Raw genomic sequence first — 25,023 nt, 5'->3', positions numbered from 1 at the left:
CGATTTCGTCCAGTCGAAGACAAGGAGGACGCACCTGGACGCTCGACCGTCGTCTCATATCAGCGTACCAGCTTGCGAGGTGATTCGTGCAGCTTTTCTTCTCCACACTCTCTCTGCCTTGTGCTTTCCTCTCCCACCCTTTCTGACGAGTCCTGCACTCCGATTCTCCGTAGTACTGCCATCAGCCTTCGTTTGGCGGCTGATTGAACAGGCTGCCCGCTCCTGGACCTTCATTGCAACAGGCCCACCTTCCCTATCGAGGACTCCATGCTGGCCGCGTCTAAAGCGCTTGACGCCGTTTGGGCTCCATCAGCCGGGCCGGATCACTCTGCTGCGTGAGGCTGTTTTCCGAGTGTAGGCCGCCAGCCAACAGCCGATACACGGAGTCCAATAAAACTCTGCAACCCAGTTCTCGGGCACGCCTTTTCTCTGGCCAAATAGCATGGTGCTCCTGTTACACGGTCACAGTTTCCTTTTCAGATGCCGTGCCACTTGAGCGGATTTAGGCTGTCGATGCACACACAGCCCAGGTCACAACCTGCTTTCGGAGTTTGAGGCAACTTCGCGTCCTCTTCGGGCGTCGCTCCTGTCTCAGCTCATGCACTGATGTCCAACTTCCTCGACGCTTGATGGCTCTTGATATTTTCTTATATTCCGAACTCTGTGATTGCGTCAGCTCCCCGCTTTTCAAGCTGCATATCTCCCAGTCTGTCACGAACCCATCAAGTATAATGGCCCTCGGAAGCAGAGCGTTGGGCACGACCTGACGCGAAAGTTTCCGTGATTAAACCGATCACGCCTCGTCGCCAGACTTTCCAGTGTCCACCAACACAACATGGAACTCGATGATACAGACAAGAGGAAAGTTGTTCCAGATTCACACTCACGAAGGTACAGAGCATCCAAGAGCCAATGCGGGTCAATATTGGGCGATAAAAAGCGACCCCGGCGCGCCATCACTGAGCGGCACATTCGCTGTCTGATGCAACGGCATCCTCGTGCTGCTGGCCGGGGATTCCTCCGACATTCACGTATTCCCAGCCACCCAGCCCCCCAATATTGGCATAAAAATGGCCTTGTTGCTATCAGAAGTCGAGAAAAGAAATTATGGGTGGAAATAAAAGAAAGGGGAAAGAAATAGAGCAGTACTTAAAGAAGTCTGGGGTTGATCCTGACAGTATAAAAAAATGAGAGGAAGTTGGGGATGGTGCAGCTCGTGAATCATCGGCCAGTCTTCCATCTTTATAGTCTTCAGACGGACGGTGAAACCGGCCTTTGCGGCCTCTCTGCCGCTTTTATACCTTCCATGCACTCTTCCTATGTGCAATTTCTCTTTCAACCCCACCGACAAGGGAAGTGCGGTCCGACTTTCACACTCACCGAGTTGCCACCAAAGTGTGGGCTTGTCCCCCAGCAACAATGATATGGGGGGCCAGATTGCCTCCGGCCGTCCGGTTGGCTCCCTTAGCTTCTCATCTTCCGACTCAGAGCGGGGTTAATTCGGAACGAGGAGCGAATTGGCGGCTAGAAATCGAGAGAGGGGCGGAATTGGGGGGTTGGGACTCAAGGGAAGTGGACGGACAAGGTGGACGGGGGACTGGGGGGTACGGGAGAAAAGCCCTCTGTGATAGTCCATTGCCCAATGACCGACCTACCCATCACATCACCCCCTCCCTTCTCTTCCCTTCTCGTCCGCCATGGTCGCCGTCTAGAGGGGTCCGCCGGATAGAAGACCCTCCGCTCAGGGCTATATAAACCCCCATCGTTCATGTCCCTGATGTCTGTCCTTTCTCTTCCTTTTCCATCTCCCAGGCTCACTCTTCTTCTAGAACTCGAAGCACATCGCCGTCCGTCCCTAAGACTTCTCGTCTCATACTCCTGCACCGAAGAGTATTGCACCTTGTGCCCTCTGCCCTTTCGAGTTCGACCTTTCCGTCACAATGGCGACCCACCACTACCAGTCCCCTGCTCTTCCCATGAGTGTTCCCTCCAAAACCCCTGGCCCTGCGAGCCTCTACCCCATCAGCCGAGTGTCTGGCTCTCCCCCAGATCTTTCCGATGCAAGCACAACGACTGGGAGCCGTACCTCTGGAGGGTTCAGCTACGGTTCCGGGAGTGCTAGCGGCGATTATGAATCTAGTTCCGGATCCTTCTCGAGCGTGGATGTCGTCGATATCCTCAATGATCGTTTGCAGAATGCATTTGACCCCACGCCATTAGACAAAGGGCTAGCGATGCAAGCGCAGGCGTGAGTATCCCCGCGAAATTCTCGCAGAAAAATAAACCAATCTTCTGCCAATGGATTTATGAGAAGGCACAGATTCTCAAATTCCGAGAAACCGTGCTAATGGCACGACATTATAGTTCCGGTCAATTGAACGCGAAGCAGCGTGAGCTTCTCGAATTGCAAGCACTCGCCCAGAGGCGCTTGAAAGGGGTGCGTTCGAGTTTCGCGGATGGGATTAAGGTCGCTCGGGAGACCAAACGCGATTTAGAATGGACTCAGAAGCGTGTAAAGTAAGTTCTTGACTCCTCCGCACCATTAATATTCCCGAACACCCGCACACGCGACAGTCGTCGTCAGGTTCCGCTCCGCCCAAATGGAGAGCGGATATCCGCCGCGCTCCGCCGCCACAGTGATTCTTGGCAGTTTCTCGTGGCACAGCTGGCGAAGAGACCAGAACCTCGGAGGAGAGATTCGCTCCCCAAACTCACTTTGTGGCGAGAAGCGAGCTAACAAGTTCGAAAATCTAGCACTCTGAAAGCGAAGGCCGAGAGTATCCACCCCGAGGAATATCGACAAGCGTCGAAGAAATACACTTTTGACGACAACTGATCACCAGGAAACAGTATCCTGCTTGATTCTTCTCCGCTCCTCCCGATAGCTTTTCGCGGAAGCTCGTATCTAAACTTTGTAATGACGATGACGATGACGATGGTTTCATTTGCTTCTGTGATCCTGGGTTTGGGAATCCGGTCCGAGGATGTTCCTCGAACGACCCTGCTTTTTTCGCCTTTGTACTGGGCTGGTTCTGGTCGCTTATGGTAGTTTCTGGTTGCTGGCTGCGCCCCCGTACGTAATTGTACCTCCTGTTGTATTGAGAGCGCTTTAATCCACAAAAGATCCTGGTCGCACCGTGTTGTTTCTCGTTATCTGTCATGAACAGGTAGCAACTGCTAGCAAAGATAAAACTGACCGTGAGGGCCCTTACCAGGTGGTCTCGGATGCTCTGTTCCCACAGCACAGCAGGGTGGGAAATGCTCCAGGCACCCTACGATGAAGAATACTGTCGAACCAACTTCTTAACCCCCTCTTGTCGTCGCATATTCCCCTCACCAGCCCTCAATCAGCCTAGTTCGGGGTTTGTGGTTGGGGGCGTATATGGAAAGGGGAATTAGGATCCAGTAGGTAGGTAGCCCTCAACGCGAGCCCAAACCAGCAAAACACCTTTTCAGACATCAGACCAAATCTCTCTCCACCATGTAAACCACGCATCAAGACCGACATCACCACCTGAAGACACAGCTCCCCGCTGGAACTCTGTTCCCGAGAGAAAACGCGCCTTGGCCAACACCCTGTCGTCAGTTCAGCACGCCGCTTCAACGCCGCGTTTCCGCTCCACCCTCCTCACTTCGGATGGTGGGTGTCGCTGCTTTTGTGCGTCTGTGTCCACTCTGCGCTGAGAGTGCCCAATGCGTAAGTTAGGCATCGAAGTGCCGACGTAAGGTTGGATAAGGGGTGGATGTAAACGGCACGTGAGTATACACCGAAAGAGGGAAGCGTCTAGGCTTGGCGTTCCAAAGCATCTGATGGAAGTCAGAAAATTTTAAGTCTTCACTCTCCAACATTTCTGAGGATGTAAATTTCTCGATTGACAGACTGCTTGCCACAAGCACTTGTTATAGCTGTACTTCTCTAGCTTTGCAATCCCCAATCCCCGCCCGACCTGGATAATGAGGAGCCAGTACTATCACGAAGGCGGCGCCAGCAGCCGCAACCTGATCCTGTCTTACTTAGGACCGCCATCATTTGCAGTTCGGAGGCCGAATGTGAGATCTCTAACTTATCGCACAGGGCTTTGTAATAAGGCTTCTATTCCACCAGTACTGGTAAGATAATTTGAGGCAACAGGCAACATTCACCGACACAAGGCACAATCCATCTCACGCTCATCCAACATAATCTCACTTTCACCGAGGACTTTCTGACAAAATACGCTTTCCACAAACAATAATTGGGAAGCGGCCAGTCTCTTGGCTTGGATTTCCTAACTATACTGCCATTCCGGCGGGTTGGACAGCTGGCATTGGCTGCAAGCCTTTCCACGGGTCTTCGATAAAGCATGGAAGAAAGTACACCTTATCCATGCCTTCGGCCTTGATCCCAAGCGACAGCTCTTTCAGTTCGCTCTTGCTGAGTCTAGTGCCATTCGGTGACGTATAAATTTTATCTTCTCCATTACCCTGCCTATTGTTGGCCTTGCCTTTCTTGGTCGCCCTCTTTCGAGCCGTTGTGGTTGGGTTGATGATAGGGTTGCTGGAAGTGCTCGACGGACCACGCGCATGGGTTCCTTGTTGAACTAAATACCAGTTAGTCATGATTGTAGGTGCCCGACTAGCAGTACTGGATCTACAAGCATACCTGGTTTAACTATAGAGGCGACGTCCACCTTGGTGTGCTCCTTCTGGTGATCCTGTTCATTATTCGCCGCCCGAGACTTCCCCTGAGATTTGACTGCTTGAGCAGAATGCTCTCCCAAAGGCTCTATGGTATTGGTGGATGCAGCGACTACCTCTGTTTCGTTGTTCCCAAGTTGTGCCGAAGCAGGAGTAGTATCACCTGCCTGCTTAATCGTGGAGCCCCCGTTCGCCGCTGTAGGATGCGTGACATCGACTACCTTGACCATCTCCGAGCTTCGCAGAGCCTGAGCCTTCCATTCTTCGAAAAGCGACGATCGAGCCTGTGTACGTCTGTTTGGGACACGCCCTTGGACCCCTGCACCGATAGTCGCATGATGCTGCTCCTTTCGTGGCGCTGTGTGTGGTGAGGGCTCGTCAGAAGGCGCTCGATATTCTTTGAGTGTTTCTGGAGCCCATTCCTCCCGGAGGCTATATTCGCCCTTCGAGATGAGTTTCTTCTGGAGTATCTGTTTCGGTGCGACTTTGTGGGCGGTGGTGTTCGCCGTTTGAATAGCCACAGGCTGCTTCTGCGGGGAAGGGGTGCGAAGCATTTCGACTTCGAAGAATATTCGAGGATGATGAAAGAAAGAAGACAGAATACCACCCGAGATTACGTATGGGATAGCTCTGAAAAGGCTTGGTACTAGCAAGGAGACTGGACATATGTACCTAGGTGGATGCTTACTGCACCAGGAAGAGCATGGAAAGCGCCTGCTCCTTATGGGCAATAGGGATCGTAACACACTTATTCTCAATGTCGACCCCAGGACCATTCATGATCAGTATAATATTAGGCAAAAATTGTCTCAGTTACAAAGAGGGAGTCGCTTAGGACTCTGTAAGAACAAGTCTCATATCCTATCGTTACATCCTGACTGCTTAAACAGGACCGACATACATTCTATAAACAGCCCATTAGAAAATCAAATAATCGCATCTATCTAGTGGATTTATATTACTCAAAAGCCGGAGTCCATCGCTCTCCGGCGCACTCGCCCTTCATCGATTGCCAGGTTTATAGCACGCACAAACTGGTCGACAGGTGCATGGGGGTTCTTTTTGGCTTCCTCAACACCGTCAAATATCTTCTTAACACCAACGCCAGTCGCTGTGTCTTCCGTCATATCATTGACACGTTCTAACGCATCCCGGACATGGTCATTCGTAAAAACTCCAGATTTCTCCATCACGAGCTTCAGTTCCTGATGGTGGGTAACATTGGGAACTCTAAGGTCAGAATTGAACGAGTTGTAGACGTTCAATTGCTTTAACAGTGCTCGCTCGGATGTTGTCGCCAATATAAGAAGTCTTCGGTTCTTTGGCGGCTCTTTCTTGAGCAAAACTTTCAGAGTCTGCAATACGGAGTTGCTGAAACGGGGCCCAATCGACACATAATCTATGATAGTTTCGATATCGTCAACAATAACCACGCTTCTTTGACTTTTGTAGGCGTCGTTGAACACTCTCATAATGTGCTGAACCTTAGCCATCTCGCTTAGTCCCACTATATCTTCAGGACAGACCATTTTAATGAAAGGAGCCCCTGTGTCCAGAGCGAGTTGAGCTGCAAGAGCCGTTTTCCCGCTTCCAGGGGGTCCATGGAGCAAGGTAGACCATAGAGACGCTTGACCAGGTTCGGTAAGACCTCTCGTCAATGATTCTCCCTTTTTGAGAATCTCATTGACTTCTTCCGAGTAGTTGATGATGTTGTATCTGATGCGCGTCTTGATCTCGTCTTCGGACACCCCAAAGGCCGGTTGAATCTCGTCCAGAGCATGCAGAAAATCAGAGCGGCTGACCTTCATCTGCGCAGCGTCATCTTTGACCCGAACCGTTTTCCCAGAATCAATGTGACGATTGAAGGCGAAGGAAGTTGCCGCCTTCACGAGGCCAGCAATCTCCGCGCCCGAGTAATTCTTGGTTAAAGTTGCCAACTCTATCAAATCAACACTCGGATCCATCAACTCACTCTGTTTCATATTCTCAGTATGAATGCCGAGAATTTGAGCTCTACCAGCCTCATCAGGAAGTGAAATTTCGACGTGCACCTCGAGTCGTCCAGGTCGGAGCAAAGCATCGTCGATCATATCCTTCCTGTTGGTCATACCAATAAGTAATATATTGTTGAGTTGGTCCACTCCATCCATCTTCGAGAGCAGTTGATTGACCACGCTGTCGCCCACACCGGTACCACCGCCGGCGCCACTACCACGTTGCTTACATACAGCATCCAGTTCGTCAAATATGATGATATGGAGGCCGCTTTCGTCACCTTTCTCTTTGTATTCTTGTTCGGCGTCGGCGAAAAGTTTTCGGATGTTCTCTTCTGACTGTCCAACAAACTTGTTCAGCACCTCCGGACCGTTGATGATCTTCGGCTCTCTTGCATTCAGCATTTTGCCGATTTGGCGGGCAAGTAGCGTTTTACCAGTCCCCGGTGGGCCATAGAGCAGAATACCCTTTACGTGCTGGATACCAAGTTTAGCGACGATATCTGGTGGAAAAATGCGCGACGCAAATGCTCGGCGGAAGATCGTGTGGAACTCCGAATCAAGGCCACCAATTCCCATCTTCTCTGTGTTAAAGTCAGGTTGAATAATAGCATTTGCCGCTGGACGATTCTTTGCTGGCTTGATCTGGATTTCGCTCTGAGAATCCTTGAAGAAATTCATCGTCGTATGTTGCGTAAGAATAGCTCTGGCCGTGGGTTCCGACTCAGGGGATGTACTTGTCTCCTTCTCTGAAGTCAGGTTGACGCGCACTAGGGTTTTGACCGTCAGCTGAAGAGGTATTCCATGATGGTCCATGAGTATTGGTTGCCCCGGTGCAAATATTTGGCCTTCAAAATTCTAGACACGTTAGTCACAAGCATTGAATCTGAGGAGATAAGCTTCTAACCCGGATCACTGAGCTAGCGAGCTCATCCTGATCATACAACGAATCCGTTTTTAACCTCCCCGCAAACTTTACCTCCACATCCAGAGATCCTATATATGCTCCTCCGCCTTGGCGGAAGGGGTCATAGATCTGTACATCGAGCGAATCTCGAAGTCCGGCCTTAGCCCAAGGCCTCTGAATGCTAGATAGACCAATATATCCTGGGGGAAAGTCGTCAAGAAGACGTGCAGAAAACACATATAGACCTTTCACGAGGATGTGGATATCTTGGTTTCCAAAATGAGCACGGGGGAAATCGTGTGTCGAGACAGCAACCCTGCGACAAATTCAGTTCAGGATTCCTCAACTTGCAAACCTACAGACTAGTCATTCACAGCTTACAAATTTCCAAACTGACACTCTTTGTTCGGACTCTCCTTGGGTGTTAGAACCCAGGACCCCTCACCTTGCCTCCCTCCCATCGAAGCTTGTGCCGGTGGGCGAGTACCTGGTGCGGGTCGTCGTGGCGGCGGCGTTCCGTAACCTCTTATCCAAACATAAGCGTCAGTTACAAGAATATCATCACAAGTTTTCGTGAGCGATTTCCATACCCTACATCGGGGTTACCATATTGGGGTGGGTAGGTTTGCGGAGGGCGGGAATAACCATCCCTTTGTGGGGGGTTAGATCCGAAAGGGTTCGAGTAATTGTTTCGATTAAACATCCTCTATCAGGAGGCTCGGTTTATTATGAGAAACCGACGATAACGGAAACGTAGGTCTTTGATGTGCTTGGAGAATGGATGTCGGCTGGTGCTCACTGCTCGGGGGCCGGAGCTTGGTTTTGCCACCGCCTTTAGGTATCGCCTCTGACGTTGCCGCTTCACCCACGAGAGTCGCTTCGCGCAGACCAAGCAACTGCACCTGAAAATGCCTCTGTAAGCTTCCATCACCCGCTTTCCTCCCGACAATTCTAATATGCCATTTTGAACAGCCACCTTCTCGGTAAGAAGTCATGGAATGTCTACAATCCCGAAAACATTGCCCGCGTTAGGCGCGACGAAGCGCAAGCCAAGGCAAAGGAGGAGGAAGAGGACCGTCGAATGCAAGAAGCTGATGCTGAGCGACGAATTCGAATTCTCCGTGGTGAAAGACCCCCTACCCCACCTCCTCCACCGCCCACCCAACCGTCCTTATCGCATTCGGAGCGGAAAAGCTACACAGGTCCCACGGGAGGTTATAGGAAACGAAGGCGTCTAGCGGGCGAAAACGACACAGACCGCGATATTAGGTTTGCTAGAGAAGATGCGGAGTTCGCGCTGACGAAGCGGGAGGAGCTGCGTCTTGCCCACAAAAGCAAAAATGACGCCCCGCTTTACGATAAAGATGGGCATATCAACTTGTTTCCTGGGCAAAATTGCGGCAAGAACACAGAGAAGAACCCGGAGGGTGAGAAAGAAGCGGCCGATAAACTGCGCACTTATGAGGATCAGTACACCATGCGATTGTCGAACGCAGCGGGTTTCCGTCAGAGCGTTGGCACCAACCCTTGGTATTCGTCTTTCAAAGGCGATGGTGTGGCTCCCGAGTCAATCCCCAGCAAGGATGTTTGGGGTAATGAGGATCCCATGAGGAAAGAGAGAGAGAAAGCACGAATAGACATGAATGATCCTCTTCTTGCGATGAAAAAGGGTGTGCATCAGCTGAAGTCAGTCGAAATAGAACGGAAGAAATGGAATCTCGAGAGGAGTCGCGAACTCGATGCGCTGAAAACAGCCGAGAAAGCCCAATCGCGCCGCCATAAAAGGCGGTCCAGTTCAAAAGACAGTCTCGAGAATTTTAAACTCGACGACTTTCCCGAGACACATCGGGATGAAAGAGGTGGGGGCCCAGACGGACATCGTCGGCATTCCCGCAATAGAACATTCAGCCGTTCATCTAGGCGACACTCCAGTTCCAGGTCTCGCATGCGTTCCCCTCGCCGCCGCGGCTTACCCCACAAACGTGAGGGCCGTGATGACCCACAGCATAAGACGGAAACTCATCCAAGGCGACGGAATCCACCATGATACCCTAAAACCACCCTTACTATCCCAGCGTATTCCCAACAGTATGGGCAGGTCGGTCAAAAGCTCCGAACGTTCGACGCATTTGAGGAGTGTGTTACATTTTTTCCACGGTAACAGAGAGTGGATCACGATATAAGGGAGGGAATAGGAAGCAAAACTTTTATTCAGAGTCTATCCTTATTGCAATGACCACTGCTGGGCCCCTCTATTGTTGACTTGCGCGTCCCACTCAACAGTGATATCCAGGGACCTTGAGTTCGCGTCTTTCTTTTGGTATCCGACACTTCCTTTGATCACTTGGCCCTTCTTCAAGGGAATCGCATTCTTCTTACCGTGGTCGATAAGGAGAATAGTTTGCTGCCAATGAGTTTCTTTACCATCAGGCCCTGTGGTAAAAGACACGATACCTTTCTTTTGCAGATCCGACGGCACAGCGTCAGGCGGGATTGTAGAGTCGCTGGAAGACATGAAGAATATGTCAAACCAAATAACCCAGCCATCCAAGGAGTCGATATCTTCGTCCAGAGTGACCTCAAATGCCTTTATAAAAGACAACTCTTCAGCAGTGATGGTGTGCAGCGGAAGCGTGAGGAAGACGTCAGATTTCGCAGGCAAAACAGGCGGTGGTACGGTGCGGACGAGCGCCTCGTCATAGATGCCAGTGAGCATACTCTTCATATTGAACCCATAGATATCGTGCCAAAACGCAATGTGCGAAGCGATTAGCTCAGGATCGGCCAGCGGTGCAATGCGCAGTGTAGCGTGAGACGGAGCCATCAGCCCTCCCGGCGCAAGGTAACGGTCTCGAGCGTAGATGACCGAATCAAACATTGCTTCGAATAAGAGGCCGTAGCCCATCCATTCGGATACGATAATGTCGACTTGCTTGACTGGCAATGTGACTTCCTCAATCTTCCCACGTAAACAGCTGTATCATCATATTTAGTTACGTAACCGCATGGACTTTGGAGCGCCATATACACACGTTATTACATCTCCAAAGCCGTTTTCGTAGACGATTTCTTTCGCCCTGTCGATGATGTTTGAATTATCGACGGACACCACCTTGCGAGCTCCGGCTTTGGCACAAAACATGGATAGAATTCCGGTTCCACAGCCGACATCCAAGACAACCTTATCCTTGAAAATGTGTTTGTTATCGTAGATAAAGTCGCGGTAGGAGTCAGTGCGAATTGTGTCCTTGAGCATAGACTCGTGGATGCCTGATGACCTTTCAGCAAATGAATGCCTCCGAAGACGAGCAATCGGGGAAACGGCATACCATTATAGGAGTATGAAGAGAAATAGTCCGAATCAACCTCATCCGTCCTTTTCGCGGCACGAGTAGCAGAGGATTGACCTGAAGTCGACGCGAGCTTCTCGTCCTCCTTTGCCAACTGCTCCTCTAATGACTTCTGTACCGCGAGTCTATACTCCGAAAATTGGATCTGAAGGCGTTCCAACTGCTCCTGAAGCTCAATTACCTGGCGTTCGGCCTGTGTACCACCGGGTTCCCCAGCTTCCTCAGCGTCAAAGTCGTCCAGACTGTATAGAAGAGCGTCATCCTCCAAGACGGGTTTCAGATATATTTCGTCCCGAAATTTGTCCTTGGAAGAGACATCAGGGGTCAAATTTCCAGACTTGACCTGAGAACGAATATAATTGACCAGCTTGATAGTGTCCAAGTAGTCCAAGTCTGGAATGAGGGAGGGGAGAGAGAGGTTAGCGAAGCTACACATCGCGATATATAATTCAAGCGTAAGTCAGGAGGCGAGGTATCGAGAAACACACTCCAATGCCCGAAGTTGAATCGAATGTCTACACACCGAGCTCCCTTTGGATCCCCCGAAGGTCAAAATCGTGCTTCTCTTTGCTTTCCTTTAGCATCGATCGGACGTCCGGATAGACTCGGTCGGAAAAAAGCCCGATGACCGGCTGCGTCTCGTCGTCAGGCTCAACATCTTCCCATCCTTCTTCATCAGTAACATCTGAATCCTCCGAAGTAACGGAATCGCGATCCATATCCTCGGGTGGACGCTTTGAAGGGGAGGGGCCGGACATCGTGACAATTGCGGGGAGAATGCGCGATATGGTTAGGTTTTAGCACAAATAAGATTCCTCGATCAGAGGTTACCAGAACCCCCAGGCAGGTTATACCGCGAAGGAAAAAAACTGCGCCACCAGAAAGCGTTCCTGACAGCAGGGGGGAAATTTTCTCAAAATTGGTTGCCCCGCCTGCGCTCGGCGGGTTTGTTTGCTTTGTTTACACCCCCGATAAGGATCCGGGAGCCACAAAGCTGGTTGCTTCCCCGCCAACACCCACCTGCACCGCCGCCTCAGTGCCATTATTGGGGCTCTCGACATACATCTCACCTCCTCACATGGACTCACCTTCTGAAGCATTCGTGGGCTCTGCATCATAGCTCTTAAGTGCCTTGATCTGCGCTCTTGCCCTCTCCAAACCCTCCCAGACAGCTCTGCTCCTCTTCTCTCCTGGAACTCCACCGACGATAAGATAAACAAGCATGGCGTTCTTCTTCAACCGCGGTCGATCCCGGCAACCATCCGATGTTGTGAGATCAATCAAGGACCTGTTACTGAGGCTCCGAGACTCCCCTGCTACAACAAAGGTTCGTTCATTCTTCCACAGACATCGTCTCCTTTCCCCAATGACCGAGAAGCCCACTAACACGAAATTCCATTCCCAGGCCGAGGATGAATTGGCCAAGCAGCTTTCTCAAATGAAGCTAATGGTACAAGGAACTCAAGGTTTGTACAATCTGTGGTAATACGAGCATTCTGTGATATTAACTTAACATTCGGTAGAGATTGAAGTTTCGCCCGACCAAGTTCACGGTCTCGTCCAAGCTATGCTCCAAGAGGATCTTCTTTATGAGCTCGCTGGCGCTCTTCATAAGCTTCCATTCGAAGCAAGGAAAGATACACAGACAATATTTTCCCACATACTCCGCTTCAAGCCTCCTCATGGCACCTCACCAGACCCCCCGGTTGTCTCCTACATCGTGCACAATCGCCCAGAGATTATTGTTGAATTATGTAGGGGCTACGAACACAGCCAAAGCGCTATGCCATGCGGGACCATTTTGAGGGAGGCGCTCAAGTTCGATGTGATTGCTGCGATTATTCTCTATGACCAGTCCAAAGAAGGGGAACCAGCCATCAGACTCACCGAAGTCCAGCCTGCCGCTCCCCAGCGCGGAACAGGTGTATTTTGGAGATTTTTCCATTGGATTGATCGAGGCAGCTTCGAATTAAGCGCAGATGCATTCACGACATTCAGGGCAAGTATATCCAGGCCTACACCGGATGAGACCCTTCTAACTTACGCCCTTTCCAGGAAATCCTAACGCGCCACAAATCCCTCGTCACAGGGTATCTAGCCACAAATTTCGATTACTTCTTTGCACAGTTCAACAACTTTCTCGTACAGTCCGACTCATATGTCACCAAAAGACAAAGCATCAAACTCTTGGGTGAGATTTTACTGGACCGCGCAAACTACAGTGTGATGATGAGATATGTTGAGAGTGGAGAAAACCTTAAACTCTGCATGAAACTCCTGCGAGATGACCGTAAAATGGTTCAGTACGAGGGATTTCATGTTTTCAAGGTATGTCGGCGATATGTCCCCTCCTCAGCAAATATGGCGGAATTCAGCTGTGCTGACAAGGAATGTGGCTAGGTATTCGTTGCGAACCCAGACAAATCCGTGGCTGTACAGCGAATCCTGATCAACAACCGAGATCGGTTGCTGAAATTCCTTCCAAAATTCCTGGAGGATCGCACGGACGATGACCAGTTCACTGATGAGAAAAGCTTCCTCGTCCGACAGATTGAACTTCTACCGAAGGAGCCCATCGAGCGTGCACGTTCTGCGCGTGAACCATCTCGTTCAACTGCCAATACCACCACAGTAGCCTAAGGAATGAGGGCAGATACCTTGCGGTTAGCAAAAGGCAATCAATGATTCCTCCCACGAATCATTTTCTCAACTTTCTTCATGCCCCTGGACACCCCTCCCATTCTCTACCACATCCGCCGGTCACCTTTGTCGCATACGTCTAGAGTCGGTGAGAAGAAGTAGGTGCATTTTATCTGCTGTCTACACAATACGGATGGGTTGCATCCATAGCCAGCTAATATGCGGGCTTTTTGAAGTTTCGGGCCCTTTGAGAGGTTTTGGCATGGATTGAAGCCTGCTGCGAAGGACGGGAAAGGGCGCAATCAAGCAAGTTTAACAAAAGGCGAAGGAAGGAGGGAAGAAAAAGAGATTAAAAGGATTCATGTCGAAATTGGATTCTCAACTGTTTTTCAGTGGGGACAGGAGCCCGACTTGCCGACTCCAAGATTCTTGATATGCTTGGGGCAGGAGTGCAGACAGCAGGTAATGGGCTCCTTTTGTCTCAGAACCACACGGCGCTGGGGATCGTATAGACCGATAGATTTCCACAACTATTGATAACGGGTGGCGCACAGCTCGCTGCCTTTTTCAGGCGTTTTCATTCCCCTCGAAGTTGCCATGATGCAAACCATGGAATCGCCTGCTTGGCGGATTCAAGTTTCATCACAACCAGGCCTTCACTACCTAGCATCCCATTATTTTTATCTATTTGCTCCCAATTTTCGAGAATAATTCCCTAGTTTTGTTCCTCTGTATTGCCTCCTGGAAAGGAAGTGGTGATTGCCGCCAAGTGGACCGCAACCCCCTTCGCAATCCCCTTCTTCTTCAGGCCTCGAATCTCAACTCACCCCGATCCTCATCTTCACAGCCTATTCTTCCTTCCTTTCTTCCCTGTCTCTCATTCATTTTCGGCCCTATGGAACCCGAAGAGTCTCCTACCCCGAGACTTGTCACCTTCCTTTGACCGCAGCCTCACCCTTCGCATTCCTCGCAGCTTGTCCGCCTGCCAAGTGTCCAAGGAGCCGCGGTCCAACTGACAGCATCGACCCAATAATTTCCAACTTTCCCTCAGATTTGGGCATTGCACCCTGGGGGATTGTCATGATCAACTGCTCAGTGGGATCTATCTCGCCGGTCTTTCCCCCTCCTACTCTCGTACTTCGTTCTCTATAGAGCCCGCTGCGATTGACTGGCGCGACGTTCGTGCGACGGCTTCCACCCTTCATTCCCCCCCGAAACATCCCCCCGCCTCACACTCTCGGAAACGTCGTCGGAAAGGAAGCGCGAGAAAGATACAACCTCGAGGAACAATCAGCCAACGGCTACAAGGGAATACCACGTGGTATTGAGCTATAGAGAGAGCCAGGTGCAAGTCATGTCAGTATAATGGGAGACACGCGATCCCCCCCGTCGCCCGCTGGAATTTCGGAGCGTGCCTCCTCGCTCGAAGAGATGGCCGCAACAGGACCTCCAACGTCTCAGCCCACTTCATTCCCACTGCCAAATGGGCCGTCTCTATATTCTGAAGGGATATCCACCGTGACGAGCGCGTCGTCCAGCATCGCTGGCCAACATACACCCGGTCCCCCGACGAATGATCAAGATATAAAGCCAGACTCTGAACTATTTTCGGCTCCATCAATAGCAAAGGCCAAGGGTGTAATGTCGCTACAGGAAGCTGAGGCGCCGAGGGATACTAGTGTGCGCTCTTTGCGGAGTATCCCCAGCATCGTCATTAACGAGCCCGTATCGCGACCAAGTTCCCGTCCGGGCTCGCGGCCCGGGTCGCGACCCAGCTCACGTTGGTCGGAACGGAAATGGGGTGGTTTAAAAAGCAAGAGGTCGACGGAGCTCATGAAGGACACAGAACCTGCTCCAGCTGTCCCCCGAATCGAACCCCAATTCAGCGGCATTTCCCTAGACATTCCCACAGGGTCACTTGATGGCCTCGGTACTCAGTCTATGAGGTTCTCGAAACGTGGTAGTCTGATCCAGGAGGAAGAAAGGCTTCAATTAGAGAGCAAATTGAAGGACCAAATAGCTGGGGCAGAAGCTAATGGAGCGCATCAGGAGCGAGACGACACGCAGAGCCAAAACGGGTCTATGGATCATATCCCGGTAACCGTCCGTAGCCGTCCGAAACCCGCGTCACTGCTTCGCGTTCGGCGCACCAGTATCCCGAGCAGAGCCATATCTGCGGATGAGGATATGTTGTCCCGAAGAGTCAGACTAATGTATGCGAAAGGAGACGAGAATGTGACAGACTCGGAGGTGGCAAGATCGTTTGCGTTGGAAAATGGCGTCCTGTGGGAGGAACCAACACCCCCAACCACAGAAACACCAGAAACCAGTACTTCTGAGACTGACACGAAGCCCAGTGGAACATCCACTGACCCCGACGGTGCCTCGGTCCCAAAGAGGGAGCAGCATGAGTTAGCGGGAGGAATCGAGTACTGGCAGAATATCAAGGCCGGGGATGTGGATAGGTATGGCTTCATTCGAGCGTCGCCTTCGGACTCCGGTGAAACCTCAGAATTCAGCCCTCTTCAAAGAGTCTCCACCAGTTTACTTCTCGCTTCGGAGACACCACGGCGAAAACGCTCCATTCGACCCCCATCTGCTCTCGCAAGCAACCGTTCATTCACAGGACGATCTCCTTCGCGACAGAACTCCGAGGCGTCGATGCGCCCAGCGTCCTCACAAAGCATGTACAGCTCCCCCTTACGCCGGTCTACCTCACGGTTCCGACAAGCGACAAATCACCTTCCCCATAACCGCAGTCGCCGTTTCAAGGACGAGGCTGGAGATATGCTCACACTTCCGACCGAATCTGCAACATCTAATGATAAGCTAGACAGCCCCATTGCGCGTGCGGCTAGGAAAAAGGAGTGGGAACGGGAAGATAAGTGGAAAAAGATGGCGAAACCCACGAACAAGGGCAAAGACGGTGGTGGGATGACCTTTGAGTTTGACACCAAAAGTTCGAAGCTGATCGAACGGACGTGGAAGGGAATACCAGACCGGTGGCGATCATCAGCGTGGTATGCGTTCTTAGAAGCCAGCGCCAAAAAGCACGACGATAGCCCAACGGACGAGGAGCTCATAGAGGCCTATCGGGATTACCAGTTGATCTCATCCCCCGACGATGTACAGATCGATATTGATGTTCCCAGAACGATCTCTAGCCACATCATGTTCCGACGACGGTACCGGGGTGGCCAACGTCTCCTCTTCCGTGTTCTACATGCGATGTCTCTATACTTCCCTGACACAGGGTATGTTCAAGGCATGGCGGCACTTGCGGCGACGCTTCTTGCCTATTACGATGAGGAACATACATTTATCATGCTTGTTCGCTTGTGGCAATTACGAGGACTGGAGCAACTCTACCGCTCAGGATTCGCGGGTCTCATGGAGGCTCTTGGTGATTTTGAACGAGAGTGGCTGGAAGGAGGAGAGGTTGCGGCGAAACTGGTATGTTGACTACCACTCCTAAAGACAAAAACTCATGTACTAATAAATTCTCGTCGCAATAGACGGAACTCGGGATTCCGCCTACAGCATACGGTACACGGTGGTACCTGACTCTATTCAACTACTCGATCCCCTTTCCAGCCCAGCTCCGAGTCTGGGATGTATTCATGCTCCTCGGTGACGCCGACGACAACCCGTCATCGAGCATCACCAAGGGTGGTAAGACAGAAGATGCCCAGGCAAGCAGTTTTGGCAAGGGCTTAGACGTCCTCCATGCAACGTCAGCAGCGCTCATCGATGGCATGCGCGAGATCATCCTCGAGTCTGACTTCGAAAACTCCATGAAAGTTCTCACCAGCTGGATTCCCATTAAAGATGTTGAACTTTTCATGCGTGTCGCCAAGGCAGAGTGGAAAGTGCATCGTCGAAAGAAGTCAGGCTAATGAACATCGCAACGCACTTCGCCCTCCATCGTGCGGATTTCACGGGCTTTTTACTTCTTGAAACTACGTTATATTTCGACGGCTTATTCCATTTATATTGCGCATTTCCCCGGCCCCTTGGAATTCTATCGCTCTCCGCGGTACATTACGAATGGCTTCGGCTTGAGGATATGCGCGACTCAGCAAATGTCGTTCCACTATCCATATTATTACCACTCCCATTCCATTCTAACGACTAAACCCAGGTCTGTTTACACCTTTCCGATACCTTGTTTTACGGCCTCCGATACTTATCGCACTCTTTGGTTGCGGAAACCCTCTCGTCGCGGCCAACCCAATATAGAATATCGCACAGCACCCGCCTACACCGTCAGCTAATCCCTCACGCGATCGATCACCGCCCAAGAAAAACCGACAAGGCGTTCCCGTACGAATCAATGGCGAAGCGTTAACCCTGGAGTGGATGTTGTGGAATCCAACCTTATGATGTCCCACATCCTATCCACCTATATTATACCCTCAACCGACTCTTTTCGTACGATACCCCTTTTCTTCCTCAGCCCTCCCCAATGGCCGTCCTTTTCTCCCCCGTTGTCCTTGTCCTCCGCCTTTTTTTTCTCCCTTCCTGAATACGTATACACTACAAGACCGCGGTCCACCTTGTCTGTCTCTTCAATCCCCTATATCCGTGTCCTGTCAGCTAATTTAAAGCTCTGATACCCCCCTTTCCAATCTATACATACCCTTCACCCCGTTGATATACCTACCTTATCATTACCTAGTACTTCTATCATTCCTGGTTTCCTTTCTCATCGGGTTTCTTTTCTTATCCTCTTTCTGCCTCGATTTATTACGTCCGCTCGCTACCTAATTCTATCATTACTGTTTCTCCCTTCTCCCCACCACTTTCATAAATGTGGCTTAAGGACGAAAGGTGATCGCCTCAAGTAACTAAGTAACTCAAGTTTTCCAGGTCTTGGCCATACTTGCTGAGCTGAGCGGCTAACGATGCCTTTTCTACTTGTTCTCCTTGCTTGTAGATTGTGCATGTCTGAAATAAATGCATCCCCTTGAAAACTATACCGACTGTTCCTCAAAATACTATACATGTACAGTGTCTGATTCTATATCTTGGAAGACGTCTTTCCACAATCCCAGTATGCCAGCTACTGGGGAACCTCGCCCAAAAGGCCCACTATATACGGCACCTACCAGTCCACATGGCACGCCAAAAATGGTGAAATAAAGGCTGATTTCCCATATTAACGACGTGAGAAGTGCAGTGTCCACAAAGGTTCAAGATACAAGTCAAGCCATTGCATCAACCCGTAAATCCAGCAGGCATTGGATCAAGTGTCTCCGCATCCTACCAGAAGGAAGTTAAGAAGGCATTGCGGCGATAGGACGCACTATCTGTCTTATCGACTAGCGCCGCTATGTTGTGTGGGGACAAGAGCAGTTCCCGAGGTGTGAGAATGTTGAGAACTAGTCTCAATGTCAGAGTCACGAGGCCCGGTCTCTGGACTGGACGCATCAGGAGCCCGAAGTGCTCGAGGGGAACTTTCGCCGGTCTGCTCTGGCGGTAGCCAATCTCCACTTCGTGCCTGGCCTGCGGAATTTGGACTTGTATGAGAGGCCGATGCGAGTTGGGAAGGAGCCGTTGTAACTGGGTCGATCCGAGTATGATTTATCCTCTCAGCATTTTCCACTTCGACGTACTGCAGAGGCCGATCCCCCTGTGAGGCGGGCGTATCATCATTAGGGTGACGGTGGTATCTTGACCGTCCTTCTTGCTGCTCATCACCCCCCGGAGATCCCGGCTGAGAGAGCTGAGGGATCCCTGGAAGAGACTCCGACGAACGAGAAGACGGGACAGGAGCCGGGCGATGAGGACCAGGGGCTTTCCTCTTTCGCCCCGGAGAGTTCTGGTATTCAGAGCGACGCGAGTTGCTGGAGGTTGCTGGTGATTCTTGAGGGCCCTTTCCAGGTGCTACACTGGATGGCGGTTGAGCAGGAGGTACCCAGTGGTGGAAGTAGAGAGACGGAGGCGATCGACGCGACTGCGAATTAGGCCTCCTCGGGGCCTGTGCACTAGGAAGCGATGAGCCAGGGGCATACTGTACATTGCCCATATTTATTGGGGCTGACTGAGTCTGGGCTACGCCAGCATTCATCCACCGATTCGCGGCCGTCTGAGCATCCGGGGGCCCACTAGGTATTGAGGTCCTTTTTAGTTGTTGTGGGGTATGAGGCGTAGCAGCATTGGGCGGCAAATTTTGGGACAGGAGGATGTTTGGAGGAGGAGGTACAGCGTTCTGTGCTGGAGGGGGGTACGGGCTGTGAGGAACTGAATGCGAGTCCTGCCGGGTATGCATGGAGGCCCTCTGAGAGTGGGAGCTAGAGTGGGAATGTGAATTGGGCCGAGCTGGAGGAGGAGCAGGTGGATTAGGCCCGCGGGTTCCAGAGATCTGAGCTAAGTATTGCTGCGTTAACTCCAGGATAGGCTGGGGCAGCCCTTCCTGAGAGATTCCCGCAAAAATCAGCGGAATTATATGCGGAGGAATGCCCGCCATTAATGAATCCCTGAGCATACTTTGCTCAACCCTCCGCTGCTCGAGACGTAGAGTCTCCTGGCGCGTCTTCTCCTCTTCTTGTTTCCTCCGGTCCTCTTCGGCTTTAGCTCGGAGCCAATGGTGCATAGCGTCATCTGAGCTCTGCCATTGTGCCGGAGGAGGAGGGAGCTGTTGGTTTGTCGGAGTGTGGGCCATCGTCGCGAAGCCGACGTCCGGCGGAGGAAGAGTCAGGGAGGAAGGGTGAGGTAAGCGGTCGCGAGAGGAGTCCATCGAAGAGTCCGCGGGCTTTGAAGGCGCCGCAGGTGCGGGAGCGTCAGACGAGGAAGGCGGGGGAGACCGCGGAGGACAGATAGAGTAGCGGACACGCGAATGATCATCAGAACCTGGGTTCCCATGCTGGGAGAAAGGGTTGATGGTGAGTAGCATGTCTCTCAATGACAGAGAAGTAGCAGACTGATTGATAGAGATCGACGAGGTATTATGATTGCAGCTGCATTTTTTGACAGTTGCATGCAGTGACGCAAGCGCAGGGCATTTGAAGGAAGGGAAGAAGAAGCACTTGAAAGCTCAAGCTCATGCTGGAAGAGACGAATCAAACAGGGGGAGGCACGAAGAGGAATTGAAGTCCTGCTGGAGTCTGAATCGTCAAGCACGAGAAGTTCTTCTCCCCAGATTGCCCAAAAGGGAAAGCACCCAAAGAGGAAGGCCGTTCTTACCAGATCAGGAAAATCCCCACGCAGCTAGGCCAGATCGGGGTATACCATGCGGCCCGATATCTGTGTTGCCTAGCTGCCTGAGGCTGCTGTTGGTACCAGGTGGTGCCTGGAGTCTGGTGCGAGGAGGTCAACGACAACAGAAAGGCACCAAAACAAAAGAAAGATACAGTGAAAGAGTCCTCTTCTCTCGATTGGTAACGTACTAGGAGTTCTATTTTCGTCACCACAACGACATATTGCGTGGACCAGGGTGCCTGACAGCGATGACGACTGGAGGTAACGGAACGTGGAGTAATCTCGACACCTGTCCCCAGCAGAGCCTTCAGACAAAGAAAGGAAAGGAAAGGAAAATGTCCGAGAAAGTACTGGTCGTCTTTGGAGTGTTTAGCGATGTCTCCATCGGGCCTGCTCCGATTAATATTGCCTGCCCAAAGTCCAGCCTCTTCTTCCGTTCCTGGGTGGGAAAAGTCCCAATAATATAAACCCAACGCACGGCAATCTGGTTAGATTATTTTAGTCTCGAAACATTCGAACAATTGATCCCCTGCTCTTCCTCTGTGTCTGATCATCATTCCTGCCCCTCCAGTGCTTGTTTCATCTAAAATGTCAAGACTTTTCTGTCGTGTGTCCGGTCTGTTTCAAGTAATCCAAATGATTATCCCTATATGAAGTCAATGTTCCCGGGAGCTCCTCAGCCAGTTCTTTCTGCGTCTTCTTTGAATATTTTTTTCCATTTGGAAATTGTTGCGAGTTGCTACCAACGCTAGATCTGAGTCCTCTATGTCGTAGATTCGTCATTATTATGAGCGAAATAAAGAAGTACGCCACGCATCCATCAACGCTCTATATTTGAATGCATCCACCCCTCCCCCGCTCAGCCGTCACGATCGAATCGGGTCAAGACCTCTGGTGGTACCGTTGGAATGTACTTGCGCGCCCGTTCTCGGTTAGTCCCGCCCCATCCTGCCCCGTAGCTGATCAACATATCCGTGCTAGTCGGGAGCGAAAAGGGAAGCGTGAGTGCGGGATCCAGAAACACGGTGTTTGCCCCATTCCGCTCGTCAATCCGAGAGGATGCCCCCGGCCGTGGAGAGGCTGCGCTCGAACCAGGTGATGCGATGGAAGCGGTAGAGGCGTTGGGCGAGCCCGACACGTCAGACGTCGACGGAGCTTGATCCTGGCGGGGAGTCTGAGGACGTCCTTCAGGAGCTTGCGCCGAGGTCGGGGCCAGTGAATCTGCTTTAGCCTGAACGATCCGTAACTGCTCCCTGAACAACAGCTCCGGATCCCGTTGGAGCTCAACCAGGAATTTCATCGCGGGTTTGTTAAGCCCTTTCTCTCCGACTTCTGGTCGGTATGATTTGACCGCGTGAAGGAGCTGGGCTGGGGTGAGGTCTTGAAGCTGAAGTAAGGTGTTGATGAGGGACTCCCAATCATCTCCCAGTGAGGAGAAGCACTGGAGCCACTGCAAGAGCTGGATCACCGGTGCTAAGTGCTTACGAGCGGACTCCATCGTGCTGTCGCCCGTGCATGTCGTGGACCCGTTCTCATAGTGTTCTGGCTGTCGATTGTTGGTACGCGCCCAATCCTCCAGAGTCGAGACATTCATGCGAATCTGCATCGCCTTCGTCCGGGCCAAGTACCGCTTCGTGGATATTATCTGGTTGAAGAGCTCCGCCCCCAACCAGTAATAGAGCTGCGAGAGAATCTGGGTGGTGATGACGGAATGTACGTCATAGAGGTCGAGGACGAAGAGCGTTGATGAGAGAAGAGATGTAATGTTGCGAGGCGAAATCTGCGCTCTACGCCTTGGAGAGGGTGGTCGAAATTGATTCTCAGCGGGCTCAGGGACTCTAGACTTGTTCTTGGAGCGGAAAAGCTTCCACTCATTCTGGAAGGGAATGTCATCAAGTCCCGGAATGGTTTCATGATCCAGCATAGCCAAATCCAGCACCTTGTTCATCCGGCGCTCCGCGTCGCGGATAATGAGAATGAAGATCTCATTGATGAGCTCAGCCAAATGCAGTTGGAACTCCACGGTCGACTCCACCAAGCCCGCGTCTTTCTTGAGATAGTGAAGGAGAAGGGTGGCATTCGAAATCCAGAATGCGAGGATCGTCATGTCCCATTGGTAACGTTCAACAACGTCGTTGATCTTGTCTGTTGCTGAGACCAACAGCGTCGCGAGTAAATCCGGGCTTGCGTGATAGTGGGCGTATCGCGCACTAAGAAAGAGGAGATTGGCAGGGACCGGCTTTTGTGATGGTGATCTTTGGGGAGTCATGTTTGTGATGATTATAGTCAGGATCCTCTCAAGCTCGCTCTCCTGAAAGACGAACATCTGGTCGTTCAGGCATCGATCCCAGACAAACTCTTGCTGTTCCTCCTCCAGCTCTTCCTCGTCTTGAGACTGCACAGAAAATAAGAGCCCGCACAGTCAGCCTGATACCCACTGTTATCATCTCAACAATTCTACTTACATCGAATTTCTCATCCAACCCCAAACTCGACAGATCAACTTCCAGATTGATCGCACTTTCTTCCATCATCATGCGACGCTTCATTTCGTTTTCTGCGATCTCCTCCTCAAATCGGCCGTGCGCAAAACCCGAATCATAGAAATCGTCCTCTATAGCGCTCGGCCCAAAGCTATATCCGTTCTCGTGTAGGTACTCGGATATCTCACTTCCAGGTTGAGCAAAATCGAACGCAGTTCCCCCAGATGAGGACTTGATATCCGGCGACGCCCCATGGTCGAGGAGTATCTTCGCTATTGTTTTGTGCCGATTGGTCATAGCCCACATCAAGGCACTCCACTGATTCCGGTCTTGCTGGTCAACGTGCGCTCCAGCGTCAAGGAGCGCTGCAACAACATCTTGGTGCCCCTATAATGCGTCAGTTAAGAAGGTCGGTGCCAAGCGCCATAAAAGTGAAACCCAGGAAAATTGGACGAAGTCAAATCACATACAAAACAGCTGGCATATATCAACGGCACCGTGCCTTCCTCGTCAGGCATATTCACGTCGACGTACTCTTTCGCTTTCCCTTGTACCAATCTACGTACACGTTCGACATCACCATTACTAGCAGCCATATTCAAGCTTCGTTGTAAGACCTCTCTCTTTCGCACTTCCGTAAAGTTTTCATCCGCTGCAATCTTTTCTTCGTTCGCATCCAGGGAGTCTACCTCGCGGTGGGCAGCTTGCGCAGCAAGCATCTCCATCAATCGAGCATCGCTATCCTCCAGTCGAGCCGTAGTCGTTGACTCATTGTCATCATCGGCAGACAGTCCGATGCCTCGTCCATGGTGTGCGTGTAACGTATGCTCATCGTCATGTGAATGGTCGTCCAAAGCGAGACTGAAGCTGAGAGGTTTTGCGGTGACCGGAGTAAGGAATTGGGATTGGCCTGTACCAAAATATCCAAGATATAGGTTAGCGATACAAAATATTTCTCAGCAAGGGGATCATAGTTCTCCGCAAGACACCCCCCTCCTTTCCCCTTCCAAAAGGGACATCACGCGCGTATTCACAATTCCCCAACACAATAACCTCTGCTTCAACAAGCAGGACAAACAAAGTACAGCCCCCAACTCGTGCATCCATCAAATGAAGGGAGAGAAATACAAACGCTGCAGAGGGGCGGGAAGAATGGAATCTGCGAACCTTGCCAGGCATCATACATCTCCGTCTCCGGCTGCATTTCCGGAAAGGAACGACGGTCGTCTAAAGATTTCGGTAAGTCATCTGGAAGCTTCTTAGGATCGACCTCGGACAAATTCGAATCAGCGGCCTCGTGGTCGAAGTCGGCGGGGGAACCTCCGCGGGGAGAATCCATGATCGTCTGCTGGATCGAATCTGGATCAGGAGTCGACGAGGGGCGGAAGACTCGATGAAGGGAGCACTAGCTCCATGAGGAGGATATTGGGGCAGAGACAGTTAAATCGACCGATAGCAACCGCGACAAGGGCGGTGGAGTTGCCGGGAAAAGAAGGGGGGGAAGAGAAGAGGAGGGAGAGTTGTGGTGTTCCTGACGATGATTGACAACGACTACGTAGATCAAGAGTGCCAGTGATGCAGTTCCGAAGCAGGCTAGGAAATGATTCCCTCCATTGCCCCAACTTCCTGGGCTTGAGGTTTCAGAAATAGTTACCAGGGTCCGTTGATAGTTTCAGCTGTTCTTGTCGTTGACTTATCCCACCAGACTCTCAGATCTCATCGTCATTGCCGATCCGCAGAAAGGCCACGCCCGGACTTCAAATATTAAAAAG

General features: G+C 51.4%; 9 protein-coding genes across 9 annotated transcripts; 4 read left to right on the top strand and 5 right to left on the bottom strand.

Moving 5' to 3' along the window:
* Positions 1-1,940: 1,940 nt before the first annotated feature.
* Positions 1,941-2,836, top strand: BJX67DRAFT_384486 (KxDL motif-containing protein; the record flags this gene model as incomplete). The annotated part of the gene is made up of 3 exons (XM_071033677.1): positions 1,941-2,248; positions 2,365-2,517; positions 2,755-2,836. The coding sequence occupies 3 exons, from the start codon at positions 1,941-1,943 to the stop codon at positions 2,834-2,836; spliced, it is 543 nt and encodes a 180-aa protein (XP_070882617.1).
* Positions 2,837-3,810: 974 nt separating this feature from the next.
* BJX67DRAFT_363103 (uncharacterized protein) lies at positions 3,811-4,830 on the bottom strand. The gene has a single exon (XM_071030060.1). The coding sequence runs from the start codon at positions 4,597-4,599 to the stop codon at positions 4,273-4,275; it is 327 nt and encodes a 108-aa protein (XP_070882616.1). The 5' UTR covers positions 4,600-4,830; the 3' UTR covers positions 3,811-4,272.
* A 716-nt stretch (positions 4,831-5,546) lies between these two features.
* On the bottom strand, positions 5,547-8,352 carry BJX67DRAFT_239852 (AAA family ATPase SEC18). Its single transcript, XM_071026072.1, has 4 exons — positions 8,169-8,352; positions 7,960-8,103; positions 7,579-7,894; positions 5,547-7,529 (listed from the first exon to the last, which is right to left on the bottom strand). The coding sequence occupies exons 1-4, from the start codon at positions 8,279-8,281 to the stop codon at positions 5,640-5,642; spliced, it is 2,463 nt and encodes an 820-aa protein (XP_070882615.1). The 5' UTR covers positions 8,282-8,352; the 3' UTR covers positions 5,547-5,639.
* Positions 8,353-8,486: 134 nt separating this feature from the next.
* On the top strand, positions 8,487-9,625 carry BJX67DRAFT_384483 (uncharacterized protein; the record flags this gene model as incomplete). The annotated part of the gene is made up of 2 exons (XM_071033676.1): positions 8,487-8,494; positions 8,551-9,625. The coding sequence occupies 2 exons, from the start codon at positions 8,487-8,489 to the stop codon at positions 9,623-9,625; spliced, it is 1,083 nt and encodes a 360-aa protein (XP_070882614.1).
* Positions 9,626-9,713: 88 nt separating this feature from the next.
* On the bottom strand, positions 9,714-11,818 carry BJX67DRAFT_239810 (protein arginine methyltransferase RmtB). The gene is made up of 4 exons (XM_071026071.1): positions 11,452-11,818; positions 10,908-11,321; positions 10,611-10,848; positions 9,714-10,553 (listed from the first exon to the last, which is right to left on the bottom strand). Exons 1-4 carry the CDS (start codon positions 11,684-11,686, stop codon positions 9,803-9,805), a joined length of 1,638 nt encoding a protein of 545 aa, XP_070882613.1. The 5' UTR covers positions 11,687-11,818; the 3' UTR covers positions 9,714-9,802.
* A 132-nt stretch (positions 11,819-11,950) lies between these two features.
* On the top strand, positions 11,951-14,251 carry BJX67DRAFT_239676 (Mo25 family protein). Its single transcript, XM_071026067.1, has 5 exons — positions 11,951-12,255; positions 12,334-12,394; positions 12,452-12,927; positions 12,984-13,256; positions 13,329-14,251. The coding sequence occupies exons 1-5, from the start codon at positions 12,151-12,153 to the stop codon at positions 13,566-13,568; spliced, it is 1,155 nt and encodes a 384-aa protein (XP_070882612.1). The 5' UTR covers positions 11,951-12,150; the 3' UTR covers positions 13,569-14,251.
* BJX67DRAFT_239726 (putative TBC domain protein) lies at positions 14,209-17,706 on the top strand. The gene is made up of 2 exons (XM_071026069.1): positions 14,209-17,021; positions 17,084-17,706. Exons 1-2 carry the CDS (start codon positions 14,934-14,936, stop codon positions 17,462-17,464), a joined length of 2,469 nt encoding a protein of 822 aa, XP_070882611.1. The 5' UTR covers positions 14,209-14,933; the 3' UTR covers positions 17,465-17,706.
* A 1,021-nt stretch (positions 17,707-18,727) lies between these two features.
* Positions 18,728-20,776, bottom strand: BJX67DRAFT_239792 (uncharacterized protein). The gene is made up of 2 exons (XM_071026070.1): positions 20,754-20,776; positions 18,728-20,433 (listed from the first exon to the last, which is right to left on the bottom strand). The coding sequence occupies exon 2, from the start codon at positions 20,305-20,307 to the stop codon at positions 18,883-18,885; it is 1,425 nt and encodes a 474-aa protein (XP_070882610.1). The 5' UTR covers positions 20,308-20,433; positions 20,754-20,776; the 3' UTR covers positions 18,728-18,882.
* A 655-nt stretch (positions 20,777-21,431) lies between these two features.
* BJX67DRAFT_239686 (DIL and Ankyrin domain protein) lies at positions 21,432-24,908 on the bottom strand. The gene is made up of 4 exons (XM_071026068.1): positions 24,419-24,908; positions 23,722-24,161; positions 23,234-23,638; positions 21,432-23,163 (listed from the first exon to the last, which is right to left on the bottom strand). Exons 1-4 carry the CDS (start codon positions 24,588-24,590, stop codon positions 21,628-21,630), a joined length of 2,553 nt encoding a protein of 850 aa, XP_070882609.1. The 5' UTR covers positions 24,591-24,908; the 3' UTR covers positions 21,432-21,627.
* Positions 24,909-25,023: the final 115 nt, after the last annotated feature.

Source organism: Aspergillus lucknowensis, assembly GCF_044049455.1.
Source record: "Aspergillus lucknowensis strain CBS 449.75 chromosome Unknown BJX67scaffold_49, whole genome shotgun sequence".
Classification (NCBI taxonomy): domain Eukaryota; kingdom Fungi; phylum Ascomycota; class Eurotiomycetes; order Eurotiales; family Aspergillaceae; genus Aspergillus; species Aspergillus lucknowensis.
Note: the sequence above shows the minus strand (reverse complement) of the source record. Positions and strands in the feature narration are given on the sequence as shown.